The 15,257-nt window shown below is 39.6% G+C and overlaps 1 protein-coding gene across 6 annotated transcripts in view; it reads right to left on the bottom strand.

Moving 5' to 3' along the window:
* Positions 1-11,359: 11,359 nt before the first annotated feature.
* Positions 11,360-15,257, bottom strand: part of slc2a9l2 (solute carrier family 2 member 9, like 2) — a 107,802-nt gene continuing 103,904 nt past the window's right edge. For all 6 annotated transcript variants that reach the window (XM_032514710.1, XM_032514712.1, XM_032514711.1 and 3 more), the window contains one exon: positions 11,360-12,889. In XM_032514710.1, coding sequence (XP_032370601.1) covers positions 12,650-12,889 — 240 coding nt within the window. In that variant the 3' untranslated portion in view covers positions 11,360-12,649. The remainder of the gene's footprint in view (positions 12,890-15,257) is intronic.

Below are 15,257 nucleotides of genomic sequence, written 5' to 3'. Positions count from 1 at the left end.
CGAAAAGTTTATACTGCAATTGTTTTACTCATCTGTCAATATTCAAGTATGGGCTTACCTGTACATGTGACTTGCCTGATTCAGCTGTCTGGTCTATGGACACAATATCTGACAAATCTGGCGAATTTACAGTATATCACTTGTAATTTAAACTGTGCTATGCCTCTTATAATGCAGGTTTGCTGTGATATTATGAACTTTTCCATGTCACAGAGGTAAAAGCACAAGTTCCACATCACAAATCACAGTCATGTGTTACATTTACTAACATCATTTTGAGATTATGACACTAAGATCAGGTACACCTTAAAGTCAACACAGGACACACAGAGTACAGACACTCACACACACTTCAATCAAAGTCTGGGTTGTCCAGTGTTGCATGGCCATTTAAAAAAAGGCAACATCGCGAAATTTCATCCATCACTGCACCTCAGTAGTTTGAGTGAAAGAAAGTAAAACAAAAAAAAAGTATTAAAAAAACAGAACCCGCTTTGAGATTGAGACTTGAAAATACAGTGTAATGTGAGCACCAGGAACAGTATCTCTCTCAGTGCTTCATGTACTAACTAATTATGTATTCCGCGGTATGTACAAAAACCACACACCTCTATTTGGCGGTGTAAATTTTGTCCGCCCCTTATAAGCATTGAATGTCCGACTCCTCGCTACGTTACAAATATTAATAGTAATTTAGAAAACTGACACTTTTGTTTGATTAACAAACACACTGTCTATTTCACTGTCCATTTCTGTCAATGTCACATAAGTTTGGTCCTCAAATGTGCTTCATAAGCCTGACTTTGACAAGCAAGTCCCTTTTGGCGTTTTTCCATTGCATTGTACCTCCTCGACTCTACTTGTCTTTTTTGGTTTTCCATTACGAAAAAAGTCCCTGGTACCTACCAACAGGTACTTTTTTTTTTAACTTTTGTTTTTGTTTTTGCTGCCTTCAGCTTCTTTTGAAACTAAATTTGTCTTCTGGCTGTGGCAACAGGCACATGCTGAGAATCAAAAACAACACACCTTTGACGTTCCGTGTGTGTTTTGCGTTAGGTCACGGCAGTTTCCTGCTATGACGACCGGCCATGCTCGCCTCATGCATGAGGCAGTACTAATCTGCAGAGGAAACAGGAGAACAGGGCACTGTGGCCGAGTTGAGTCAAGCTGAGTCGAGCCGAGTCAAGTTGAGCAGGTACCATGTGATGGGAAAATGCCATTTGAGACGTGTGGCTGACCCGGAAAAACTATTCTGTCCTCATCGATAATGCAGAATAGATTGACTGTCCACAGTATAAGACTGACTGTCTTGTTCAATCACCTCTATGCCTGAAAACATCAGGTGTGAGATGGCTCAGCTGAATGTTTCCCCCCTGAAACTACACTACAAAGAGAGAGGAAAAATTGCATCGCTGAGTCAGGTGCATTTGGCATACCAAGTGGAGCCACACAGGCTTTCTGAGATGCTCACAGCAGCTGCTCATCTGCTTAACAATGGGGCTCATGGTAAAGCTTCTTCCTAAACAGGGTGGTACATTTTGCAAGTATTTTACATGTTAGACAGATTACCTGAGATTCTCCTGCAGTTTTTTTGACCACACACCACGGTATTCTTGGCCCCCTGGGTAGATGCTGTCATTATAGTAGGTCTCGTCTTTACCTTGACTTTACAAGTGTTATTGCCTGTTGGATGTTTTGAATTGATCCTTCCAAGTCATGAATTAATTTCCACAGCTTAACTCAGCTTTTCCTCTCTATCAGCTGATGGTCAGGGGGTGAGGTTTGGTCTATCCTAGCTTTGTTATATTAATAATATGTGTGTATGTATATGGCTGTATGTAAATTTGGGTCCCAGTATGACATTTGTTTGTTTTTTACAACCAGCGCCACTGTTTTTAAATTGCCTACTTTCTACATGTGCATAGCGACCATGGTATAGTTAGGTTAAGGACAAATTATGATTATATAATAACACATGGTTAATGTTTGGTTTGGGTTCTAAAACACTTGGTTGATACAGTATATAGACAAAAGTTAATTTTATATCTGCAATGGGACATGAATACCAGAACCCTCCATGAAAATCAGTAGACCACCAATCCATACCACTCCGACCTCCACACTGTTAAGCTCAACTCAAGCTCAACTCATGCTTACCACATCGACGTACAAGGGTTGGGTCTGCACAACATGCAGTACATGTCCATGTCCACCAAGGTCCATGCAGACATTACCTGTCTTTGGTCCTACTGTGGTCACACAACATTTTCTTCCTTTGACATTTTCAGTGAATTTTAACAAAGTTGTACTTCCTCTTAAAATCTGCATTGGAAATGTGCATTTTATTTTCTAATGTGTAAAACTCATCTGATTATGCAGACCCCTGATTGTACAAACCATTACTTTTCATGTAGGTGCATAAATGGGGCACTACTTTCTGCACTGGCACTAAAGCATTGGACGTCTTTCAAATTTTGACATAATCCCTAGGGATACTGGGCTGATTTTTCTACGTGACTGTGTTAGGTCGATTTGGTAGGTTTGGTTACATAGGGTTGCTGTCTGTGTGTTTTGTGGCGTAGGAGCTCCATCATCCACGCTGAGTGTAGGTTGAACCTACAGACTTGGATTTGCAGCTGCCTGGAGGTCTTGAGTGCTGTACAATAAGAGCAGCAGTGTTGTTTGTCACTAGCAGCACGCCCATTAGCATAACTGGTTCATTAGCATGACAACCCCCTCCTTCTACCCCTACAGTGATGAGAGGCGATGTATTGCTGCCTGACTAAGTTGGCTTACTTGTACTGTACAAGGCAAAGCCGCTTTATTTGTGTAGCACATTTCAGCAACAGGGCAAATCAAAGTGCTTTACATAAAAAATTAAAAAAAAAACATTTAAATATACAATTAAAAACATAAAATAGGAGAATAAAAGTTACAGTGCAGTGTAAGAAATTAAACATTAAAGAGCAGTTAAAAAAAGTTAAACATATTAAAGCAGTAGCCTTCTTTTTAGGACAATGTACAAAATTCTTAGAGTTTGGAATGGTTCCTTCTTTAAGATAGATAGGTAGCTATGCAGATAGATGACACTGACAATCTTAATCTGGCCCAAAAAGGTTGACTGTTTCTCCAACCAGCATAAACAGCCATTAAAGGGTGCAACACCACAGCAGGGCTCTAGCTGTGCTAACAGAACCAGGCTTACGGCACATGACCATCGTTTCATCAAGTTCCTTTTGGGTAGATCCCAACGTGTAGCTTCTTTGATCTGTGGCAAAATTTAAATAGTGCCATGATGAATCTTGTATTTTACTGTATTTTACACAAAGTCAGTATTGTTTCAGTTGAGACTACACTGGGTGAATCATCTGGATTTGTGTCAAACATTTAAAGAGAAAATGGAAAGGTTTACGAATTTAATTGAGATGTTGGACTATGAGTCACTAATTAACACACTGACTCATATCACACCGCGCAGCATGAAAAACTAAGTTTGAATCCAAAAAGCAAATTAGCCTATTTTTTTTTTTACTTACATTACAGATAATAATTATATTTAGGGGAAACCTACATAACTTTTAAAGAATGCTTCTCTTGCTATCAGAGCAAATTATAATGGGAAATTTTGTATCTCTTGGCATCACTTTCCATTTAGCCTGGTCAACTATAAACAACCAGAGAAAGAAAGGCTTTTCTCACCTGTCTCCAGCACTCTTAAGCCTCTTTCACACAGATATTCCCCAATACTGCTGTAAAGATAATCAGCCATTTGCTCTTTTTACACTTTATACAAACAACAGTATCAAAAATGCTGCCCCAGTGGGTGATTTTAGCATGTCACCAATTCGGGGACAAATGAGGCATGACAACAGCGTAGCTGTGTGTGTGTGTGTGTGTGTGTGTGTGTGTGTGTGTGTGTGTGTGTGTGTGTGTGTGTAACTGAGTGTAGTGCTGCCCTGCCAGCTGTCCCTTTCATACAGATGTTGATAAATACACGACCAAACTCCCAGACAAATTTTCTGTGTCAATATTCAACCCAAAATTTACCTGTGTGTGTGTGAAGTATATTAGCACCACTGAGACTGAAGGAAAAAGCAGCTGTTTTCAAGGGCACAGCAGCATAATGGAACCGCTAGTTGAAGGGCCCTTAAGCTAAATCACTGTTTTTTAAGTGCAAATATCAACAAAGGCTCAACCAACACAACAAACTTGAAATTCTAGTAGTATCTAGAATATACACCCCCCCCCCCCCCTCCCCCCCGGGTGACAGGGATTCAAATAATCAACTCTAAGGTCAGTCTGCAAAAGTGGATCAGAAGATGAATATACCACACAAACAGCAAAGTGCCTAAAGGTGTGGGAGGCTGGGATACAACAGGCCAATGTTACTTTTAATTGTGCAAGTTTGTATTGTGTTCCAGCAAATAAATCAGTCATTATTTTTACAAACATGCAAGCATCCTGGATAGTTTTCAGGACTTGGGGAACAAAAATAATGACACATTACAATAATGCAAATCACCTAATGCATTTTTTCATTGATGCTGGTGTAAAACCTTCAAGCAAGGTGCTTTTTCCTTGTGATACTCATACTTACATCAGTGATGCATGGCATACTACCTTGTGGTTAGATCAATGTGTATGTACAATTGCCACTCATCTCTGTGGATGCCATTGAGATCAATTATGATTTTGCCATTGTTGAGAACCTACCAATTTTATCTACGGTGGCTAATAGTATTAACACGGGAAGATTAGGGTAGTCTAAATGCACCATAGAAAATGTTCAGAAATTTCAGCGTAAGGCGTATAATATCAAGCCTGGCTGGAACAAGCATAGAGCTTCATGCCAAGGCTCGGTGTGCATTTAAAGCCTGGATAGAGTTTGGTAGAGATAGACAGGGTCCTTTATTTGAACAGAGAAAATGTACACATGCACATTTGAAATACACAATTAGAAATTTAGAAATACCCCCAGAATGACCACAACTCTAATCTCACAAATTGTTAACAAAAACATCCCAAAAGGCACCAAGTTACTCAGTTCACTTCAATGTTTGTTTCAGTGAACAATAATGATAAAAATGTCCCCTTTTCACCACTCAGTTGTTCAGAAATGTTCATTAGAACAGTCAAATCACTGTCTATCTAATAAAGTCATTTAATTTTACCCCTGCTGATTGTCATGTAGTTTCAAGAAAAATCTACTTCAGTATAAGAAACAAGCAATCATTTAAAGAAAAAGCCACATAAAAACAAAAAGTCTTCAGCATTGATTTAAAAGAACAGAGAGTTGCGGCGGACCTGCAGTTATTTGGGAGTTTGTTCCAGATATTTGGAGCAGAAAAACTGAACACTGCTTCCTCCTGTTTAGTTCTGACTCTGGGGACAGAAAGTATGATGGGTAATATTCTCATTAATCACCTAATGTACGCAGATGATTTAATAATCTTTTGCCCATATAGTGCTGGTTTACAACAACTTCTTAAAGTTTTTTCCCGATATGGTGTGGATTTTGATATCAAATATGAAGCAAATAATAGCAATACCCCCTTAATGTGTGATGAGATCAAATATCTTGGCCATCATATTGTTAATGATTTATTAGATGATAAAAACATCAATAGACAGTGTCGTAAGATGTATTCTCAAGCTAATGTGCTTGCACGTGTTGTTAATATAAAGGTAGTATTCTGTACACTGCTGTATACCGTCCACTTGTGGTATTCCTCCAGAAAAAGGAACATGTAGAGATTGACTGTTTGTCAATGTTGGTGTGCCTACCTGTTCTGTATAAGAAATCTTATTTGTCGATAAATGTGCAGGATGACAGTCTCAGAATACCTTTAAAGGCTTTGGCCCACACTCATCTTCAGGTTCACATCTAGACTATGGAGACATTGGTGTTAGTGTTTATATATTTCATCTGTGTGCATCCATGTCCCAGAAATGCTTGTTACTGATTTAGCCCTGGGGAGATTATTCCCTGGAGTACTTACGTTATTGTTCACCCAGCAGTATTTCCTGGATTAGGATGGCACCCAGGCGCATAGTCAGTAATGGGCCAGGACGGCACTTTACTCACTGGCTCGTCCAGCCAAGTCTGATCAAAATACATTTTGGTATGAAAACAGAACAGAACTAGGTGTGTGTGTTTAATGCGTCTTCTCTTCTGCTTAAATCAAAACTGTTTAAACCATAGAATAAGGATCAAACAATTAGAAAGCCTTCAGAACATTGGTGGTTACTATGGTAACAACAGGCAGACTCTCCAGGCTGCATTCAGCAGCTAACGCTAGCTACCTGTCTTTTTACATAAATTACCATGGATGTGTTAAGCAATGCACTGTTAAAAGTTACCGCAGCAGCAATGACTTCTCTTTAAAGTTGTATGGACAGTTTTTGTTGAGTTTTAAAAAGTTAAAAACAATGTTTTGAAAGCACTGTACGATGTTTCTGTATGATGTAGCCAGGTTAGGAAAATAGGCATTCTATTTCTCATTGTTTTTCTCTGTAAAGAGGTCAAGACCGACCCTATTGTCTCTCACCTTCCTCCTCTCTTCCTCTGTCTCTAAAGAATTGATTAATCCATATCTATCATTTAGCATACATGTGGAAGCTCATTGACCCCACAGGAAAGGTAATAGCTGCCCCAGCCTTTGGACTGATTGGAACAAAGACTCTGTATTCAGGTAGTTTGAAAATAGGTGACACTGACTTGGATCCTGTGGCCGTGTGTGGTCTTCTTTGACCAATAAGGAGAGTTTTCACTTAAAGAACCACCCTATACTGTAGGGGATAAATGTGTGTGATTTAGAAATTTTCAGGACTGATCTCATGTGACTCCATCAGGGAGAACTATGGATCAAGTCCGCGGTCAGCTGCAGTGTTCTTATGTTTTGTTTCTTATTGTCTTTGTCCTATAATTTTCATCATGCTGTTTCATTAAACCTTTTGTTAGTTTCCATTGGACCAAAGCATCCTCCTTTGAGAGTCAATGAACATGCAGTTAGAGTTTTCTAACACATGGACAAGCTTTTCTGCAGCATGTGCAGACATTTCCCAGCGGAGCTGACAGCCCATCAGCGACAGAGGAGTTTGTTTGAGTGCTGGCCCTCACATTAAGTAGGCTAAAACGTGTTTCATGCTCCTTGTAACCTAGCAGTGTAGAAAAGGCCCCAAAGCTATGTTAGTGTTGATATTATTTAGTACAGTTGACCATATTGTGCTTTATGTTTCGTGTTTACTCCCGTTTATGCAGTGCTTGCCAAAGCACGTGCTGGTTTGTATATTATTGGTGACGTCACACAGTTAATAAGCAGCATGATAGAGTTAGTCGGTCAGTTGAATTGTAGTTGTGAGCGGCACCTTCCTTCAGAGTGTGCGTAAATGAGAAGAGTAATTATACATATCTGCTGCTTCACTTGTGATATTGTATTTTTTCAATGCGACCGTTGTGCTAATTATAGCCACGTTCGTACATGCTAGTTTTGAGCTTCGGCTCATTTGACTTAGTACTGTTGAGTTATAAAAAGTTAAAAACAATGTTTTGAAAACCATGTATTTCTGTTTATGTACAATGCAGCCAGATTAGGAAAATATGCATTGTCTCTGTGAAGAGGTCAAGACCGGCCCTATTGTCTCTCACCTTCCCCCTCTGTTCCTCTGACTCTAAAGAATTGATCAGGTCAAGTCTGGCATTTAACATATAGAAAGAAGCCTTTTTCCTCACACCAGGAAGTAACCTTCTGTCTCCTACCCCCTCCTATCACCTTAAGAATATATCAAGGGTTAAAGGACTTATGTGTAAACAGGACTTGGAAAAACTGGTCCATGCTTTCATCTTCAGTGGACTTGACTACTGTAACGGGGTCTTTACAGGTATCCCTAAAAAATCAATCAGACAGCTGCAGCTGATTCAGAACGCTGCTGCTCGAGTCCTCACTAAGACCAAGAGACTGGATCACATCACTCCAGTTCTGAAATCTTTACACTGGCTTCCTGTGTCTCAAAGAATTGATTTCAAAGTACTCTTGCTAGTTTATAAATCCCTTAACGGTTTAGGTCCAAAATACATTTCTGATCTGCTACTACACTATGACCCCCCCAGACCTCTCAGGTCATCTGGGACAGGTCTACTTTCTGTCCCCAGAGTCAGAACTAAACAGGGTGAAGCAGCTTTCAGTTTCTATGCTCCTCATATCTGGAATAAACTCCCAGAAACCTGCAGATCCGCTGCTACTCTCAGTTCTTTTAAATCAAGGCTGAAGACCTTTCTTTTTGATGCTGCCTTTCTTTAAATGAATGCTCATTTCTTTAAATTTCTTATGCTGCACTGTAACTTTTATTCTTGTGTTTTATGTGTCCTAATGTTTTTATTTTGTTTTTAACTGTCTATTCATGTGTTTTATTAGTTTTTAATGCTTATGATTTTTAACTGTTTGTACCTGTGTTTTATCTGTTTAACTGATTTCGTGTAAAGCACTTTGAATTGCCCTGTTGCTAAAATGTGCTATACAAATAAAGCTGCCTTGCCTTGCCTTGCCTTGAAGTCTAGACTAGGCTAAGACAATACAATGTTGATTAACTGTATTTTTTGTAGAATTTCCTATTAACATGATAGAACTTTTTGATCTGCGACTGAAAACAACCCCAAAGGGGCAGAGTCCTTCCTTTATTGTACAGCAAAGATGCGCTCAACATGTTACCATGCCAACAACGGACTAATGAGAATGGATTTGAATACACCAGGTGAAAAGGAACCACGCCCAGGTCCAGGGGATAAATGTGTGTGATTTAGGAATATTCAGGACTGGTCTCATGTGACTCCATCAGGGAGCAGTATGGATCAAGTCCGCTGTCAGCTGCAGTGTTATCATGTTTTGTGTCTTATTGTCTTTGCCTTATCATCTTCATCATGCTGTTTCATTAAACCCTTTCTTAATTCTCCAAAGGAACCTCAGCCTCTCTTCGTTCTCATCAAATCAAAGAACACGTGATAGTTTTCTAACAGTACATCTGGCCAAAAATATGTAACATCGTGTTTAAACATGTTTCTACTTTTACTACACTGTCTAAGATTTGGCTTCTTGCTGGACACTTTTCATTACATCGTTAATAATTCTAACAATGCTTGAATGGAAGTTTTCATTCTTTAATTTTCTTTTACTGCTGGTAATGCATTTGCTGCTCATGATCCGACCATAGTCCTGAAGCAACAATGCTGTTATGAACGCACAACGCATATGTTACATGTGCAATTTCTGTCTGATGTATTCTGTCATGTAGTATGTAAACGCCTTCTTTGTTGTTAGGGTTCATGTTTAGTTGCCACAGTTGACTGAGCTTTGTTGGTTGAGCATGTTGTAGACAGTACTGCTATTGCCGTTGTAATGCAGTATATGTTGGAAGGTAAAATTGTTGCTGTTTTTTTGAGTTTGTCCTTTTTGCTACTTCTACGTCTTTTAGAAAATGGCCCACTCACTTTTGTACTGGCTTGCCCAAAATACTATTTCTGTCTACGCCACTGATGGCACCTAAATCATGGCTGCAGCAGTTACCATAGTCCCGCCCCACGCCCTGCTATGCCCGGCTACGCTCTGGAGTGCCCTGATTCACCCTGCTTCACCCTGTAACGCCCTTCAGTGCCCTGCTACACCACTGCTACTACAACTACTATTTGTAGTCATAGTTCCATTATCTTTATTGTGACAATTATTGCCACTGTTCATCACACCCTAACCGGCATCATCAGACACCGCCTACCAAGAGCCTGGGTCTGTTTGAGTTTTCTCCCTAAAAGGAAGTTTTTCCACACCACTGTAAATTGTAGAGTGTGGTCTAGACCTACTCCATCTGTAAAGTGTCGTGATATAACTTGTAATGATTTGATACTATAAATAAATTTGAATTGAACACAGGTAAAGTTTGTGGATCTGTTTTTTTAATTTCTATTTATTGTACCATATATTTATTGCTATATGTTTGTATATGTTGTCTATTTTTTTTACTGTATTATGGACCTTCCATTGTGTCCTGAATGAAGTCATTATATTATATTATGATGGTGATTTAAACACTGATGGGATATGAAAGGTCTGACACCTGTAATTTGGATGATAAACCGATTATTCTTTTCAATTACTGGTGATCAGATGGAGAAGCCATATCGAGCAGAGTGCCAAATGCAATAGGCAGGGAGAAACTAAAGTGGGTTAATCCTCCACAGCTGAGATAACTCGGTCGGTTGCAGGAATGACAGAGTGTCAGGGATGTTGAGGAGTTTAATACATGCACACTGATGACAAAGTGTGGATAATGTCAAAATCATGCATGAAGGCATTTGATTAGCCAGGTGTTTATGAATGTTCCAAGTAAACATTGTATCCCTTCAAAACATGGAAAGGAGGCATAGCTTTGTCATTAGTTTGCATGTAAACGTACTGAGGAAAGCATGCAGATGTTTGTATGAATTGCACTTCATGTGCATCCTGAAGACTGCATGATGAAATGTTTTTAAGTTTATGGAGTATAAAGAATGTTTATGGTTTTGAGGACTAGGAAAAGGCACAAAAAAGCCTTTGCATATGCTGACTATTCTGTGGGACCTACTCAGACCGGCATCCATCTGCATAATAAAGAGAGCAAAGACACCTGTACGTGAGATTACATACTGAGGCAGAGTACGTGGAGGAAAAACGAAGCACAATATGGCCCATTCAACACTGAAGTGACACCTGCAGAGAAAAAAGCCCAATCTCCTTTCACTGCAAAGCATGGGGATAATGTTGATTATTCGTTGATCATGAATTATGAATGTTGATTATGAACCTCAAGTCTCCAGAAAACACAGCTGTACTCTGCACTGAAGGTCACATCAGAAAAAGACACTACTGCTGATGGGTCATGGCCACCAAAGTAAGAAATAGTTTTTTTCTTGTTTTCATGCCTCTGCGCCAGTGACAACCATGGCTGGGTTTGGTGACCAAAGGTCAAGATCACTGGAACCTCAAGTCCATGGTCCCATTCTAGTGAACATGATATCTTAAAAACGCCTGGAAACAATGTCTTCAAATTTGGCACAAACATCTACTTGGACTTAACGATGAACTGATTTTGGGGGTCAAAGGTCTAGGTCACTGTGACCTCACGTAACCTTGTTACTTGTTACAATTAAAAAACATTACGAATCATTCTAAACCCTTATTATCACCGCCAGAGCGGTAGCAGTAACATCACATAAAACAAACTAAATAAGAAACAAAAATGTCTAATCTAATTTATCAGTAAATATTCACCTGGTTCCATAAAAGCTGCTTGACCTGTCTTTTATAAAGCCCTCGTGATGATAGGAGTTTAGTAGCAGTAGGCAAACTATTCCATGCCATTATACCAGAGCAAAAGAAAGAATTCTTAATTGCATTATTAGCTCTTGGAACTATGCAGGAGCGGATGCTGGCCGTAGTATTATGACTATGATGCGTGTGGACCATGGTTACATTAGAGCATAAATATTTGGGGGCATGACTATTAACAACTAAGGAGACCACCCCTGGCCCCACTTAGAGTCCATGTTTTCATTTGTCGGACTGAAAGACAAGTCATATACAATGAAGTGCCTACTCTGCCTCCTGAAAAATTGCGAAAATAATGGCCTTCAAAAACGTACCGTTGAATTTGAAGAAACATATTAAGGTAAGTTATAAATATAATACACAAATGGCACACCAGCTTGAGTTATCAAGAAGCTGTCCTAGCTGTCCTTGTTCTGCTGCTACAGCCAAAGGAATTGCAAGTGTCCTTTTAGGCTAAACATTTGAAATAAAATAAACAACATGAAATTCAAACTTTTGACTGCTTTCTTTAATAACTGCACACAACAATACTTGTACTTTTACTTTAAGTACTTGAGTAGTACATTTTAAAATAAACTACTTGCAATACTACAGTACAAACATTTTTGAATATTTTAGTACTTCCACTTAACTGTGGTGCTTTAAGAGCACTTCAACTTCTACTCTTCATTTTTATTCAAGTCTGGGTCTCTGGTACTTTATACATGTCTGCCTAATGGGAAGTTTATTTAACATTTCCTGAGAGAATACGGAAGAGTTTGGACATACACATTTTTAACACAGCATTACCCTACAGTGCATCTAATTAAACATGTAGTATGTATGTCTTTGCTGCTAGGATCTCATAATTACTCTCCCATCAACAATCACCAGGACATCTTTCTGCCAATTAGCCACTAACTAACTCCGCTGAGAGTATAACACCTCGAGAGTAACATGCTGAACAGAATTTTGAGAGACAACACTTCCCATTATTATTCTCCTCACTTCCCTGCCTGCTTTCCAGTTGGAAAAATGCAATCTGTGGAACTCTAGCTCACCGGATATGATCAGGAATTAAACTGAAACGCAGGATATGAAAATGAAATCTCCCTACCTCTCTTCAACAAAATCATTTAAAAACATGGACACCCCTTTACCACATAACACACACCTTTGTATCTGTGTCCAAAATGCATTGGACCTGAATCACTGGTTTTCATTTAATAGACCACATTAAATAATATGTACAAACAACAAATACTTTCACTTTATGTTTCAACCCTGCTTCTCCACCATTAGTGTAGTTTTTTCAGCTAGAAGGAACTCTCCATCTTAGCAATGTCTTGGACTCCATTCATGTCAGGCTTAATGGACAGAATCAGCTCCATTTCATTGCTGGGCGAAGTAGCAGGGATTTTGTTGATCTTGGCAAAGCTCTTACTGATGTCCATAAATGTTTTATTTTTAGTCTCAGGTAGGACAACAAAGAGATAGATAGCTCCCAAGACGCAGACCATCACAAACACCAGGAAGGCGAAGGACTGCAACGTGTCCTACACAAACAGAAAAAAGACAGGTAGGAATTAGACAGATCCGATTAATCTGTGTCAAGAAAATACAGTGTACATTTCCTTAAAAAACTGACAGGTTCATGTATGAGGGTATGGGCAAGTCAGAGGAAATGTCTGCTCCAGATTTTTAAACACTATGTTGAAAAATTGTCCAAGTATCCAAAGTCTGAAAGCTAACCTTGTTCAGTGTGGTATGCCAATAATAGAGATTAGTAACAGATTTAAAAATACACACTTAGTGATTACCCAGAAGGAGATTTAGAATTGGAGGGAGGGATTGTGTGTATGTGTGTGTGTGTGTGTGTGTGTGTGTGTGTTGTGTGTGTGTGTGTGTGTGTGTGTGTGTGTGTGTGTGTGTGTGTGTGTGTGCGGGCTTGTGTGTGTGTGTGTGTTAGAGAGAGAGAGAGAGAGAGAGAGAGATATTTTGTATAAGACAGACTTGACTGACCCTCACCCGTGTGTCACTGAGCTATAATACTTGCTTATGAGGGGACATAACTCCGACAGAATGGAAATGTGGCGCTGTGTAACTCGTATTAGAAATGCAGTGTCCAAACAACCATGACCTCAATGAAAAACTACTTACTGCTTTGATTTCAGCTGTTATATCATCACTGCTGTTTCTCTGACACAGTTTTCCTCTTTTGAGTGTATTTCATAATAGCACTAAAAAACAGAGCATCATGCAAAGGGCTGGCCCAGTTTCCATGCCACCTCTGTGACGTAACGCTCATTTGCAAGTTAGCAATTTCCACAGACAACACTGCCTTCCTCTCACAGTTGTGATATGAGATGATTCATGCTCCAAACAGGTCTGTCATTTATCAAATTTGAGGAAGCCCCATTGATTGAGGAGAATGTGACCCATATTTGATGCAGGGATATGCCTTTGATCTGCTGTAGGCCAAGATAGCCTAAGCTAGAACAGTACAAGATGGAAATGGCAAAAAACAGGACCAGATGGCATAGGACAGAGCAGTGCAAAATAGGACAGACTGGTAGCCTGGCTCCGCCCTCCTACGTACTTCAGCTCAATTTTTATTTTCCTTCAGTACTACGTCAGGGTATGCGGTGTATTCACGGGTTTTCTCCGGCCAAATATTTGGCGGAACAATCAGCGATTTTAGGTTTGGTCATCTTTGGGGAATTCTGTACTAATGGCGGCGGAGAATAATGCGAGCAAAGCAATTCGGTCCGTTGTGGTAACGCTGCCAAGTATCTAGAAGTTAAAGCCTGAACAAGAGCAATCTTTGCTGAGTTTTGTTGGTGGCCATTAGGGCTGAATGATAATGTGTTTTAGCATCGACATTGCAATGTGCGCATGCGCGATAGTCACATCGCAGGACGTTGCAATGTTGACGCTAATATTTTTGCTCCTTGATAGAAAAGTAAACTTTCAACATTCTCCTTTTACATGATTATTACCGGCCGACCCTTCCCCTTTAAGACAGGTGGCCATGTGGGCAAAGTGTGTATGTGACGTTGGTTGAGGGGTTGTTATGGGAAGTGAGGCTCTCCATGTGTACCTTAGGCAGCCGCTACCGCTGACACAGTGGTGCGCATAGTTTTCAATAGGTAGTCAGTGAAGCTACAGTCACTGCAAATAAAAACTAAATCACCTGATTAATGCAATATAATCACAACGTCTCCCGGCCATTTTCCCCTGCAGAAAGCTGCTACCAGCCAGGCTAAAGCTAATATAGTTAGCCTAAAGAAACAAGGGGTCTGTCCGTCCCAGCTAAGGTTACGATTCAGAGCCATAACGCTGGAGACGTAACACTAATCTATTACAGAAATCTGTTTGATCTAATGTAAATTACACTGATTTAATTGTTCTTGGATACACAGAGTCTGTTGCTAGTGCGCGTGTCATGCAGGTCTGATCAATTTATCAAGCAGCCATTGTCATACACTTTAGCCTGGATTGATTATCATATCAATACAATGGTGTCATGCTAGGCAACCAGTGTTTTTCTACCTAATTTCCCTCTCCAAAATATCTTCAGAAGAGTAGTCACAGCGCTTATTTCCTCAAATGTTTGTAAAGCATTAAAGTTCAACAAAGAATGGTTCACATTAGAAAAGATCCTTTTTAATTTTTATCTTCTATGTAGATGCACTCCCCTACAAAATCACAGCAGTAGTCGAGAATTAAGTATTTCCAAATCAAGCTATTTATATCATCTTAAAATTTACTTTTTTCATATCTAAATATATATCGGGGGGGGGGGGGGGGAAATCACAATGTTAGATTTTTTCCAATATTGTGCAGGCTAGTGGCCATAATGTTGTGCCCCTCCTCCACATGGGGTTTGGGAAAAGATTGATTTTCCAGCTTGCTCCGTCAGTG

The sequence above is a fragment of the Etheostoma spectabile genome, chromosome 4, assembly GCF_008692095.1.
Source record: "Etheostoma spectabile isolate EspeVRDwgs_2016 chromosome 4, UIUC_Espe_1.0, whole genome shotgun sequence".
NCBI lineage: Eukaryota > Metazoa > Chordata > Actinopteri > Perciformes > Percidae > Etheostoma > Etheostoma spectabile.
Note: the sequence above shows the minus strand (reverse complement) of the source record. Positions and strands in the feature narration are given on the sequence as shown.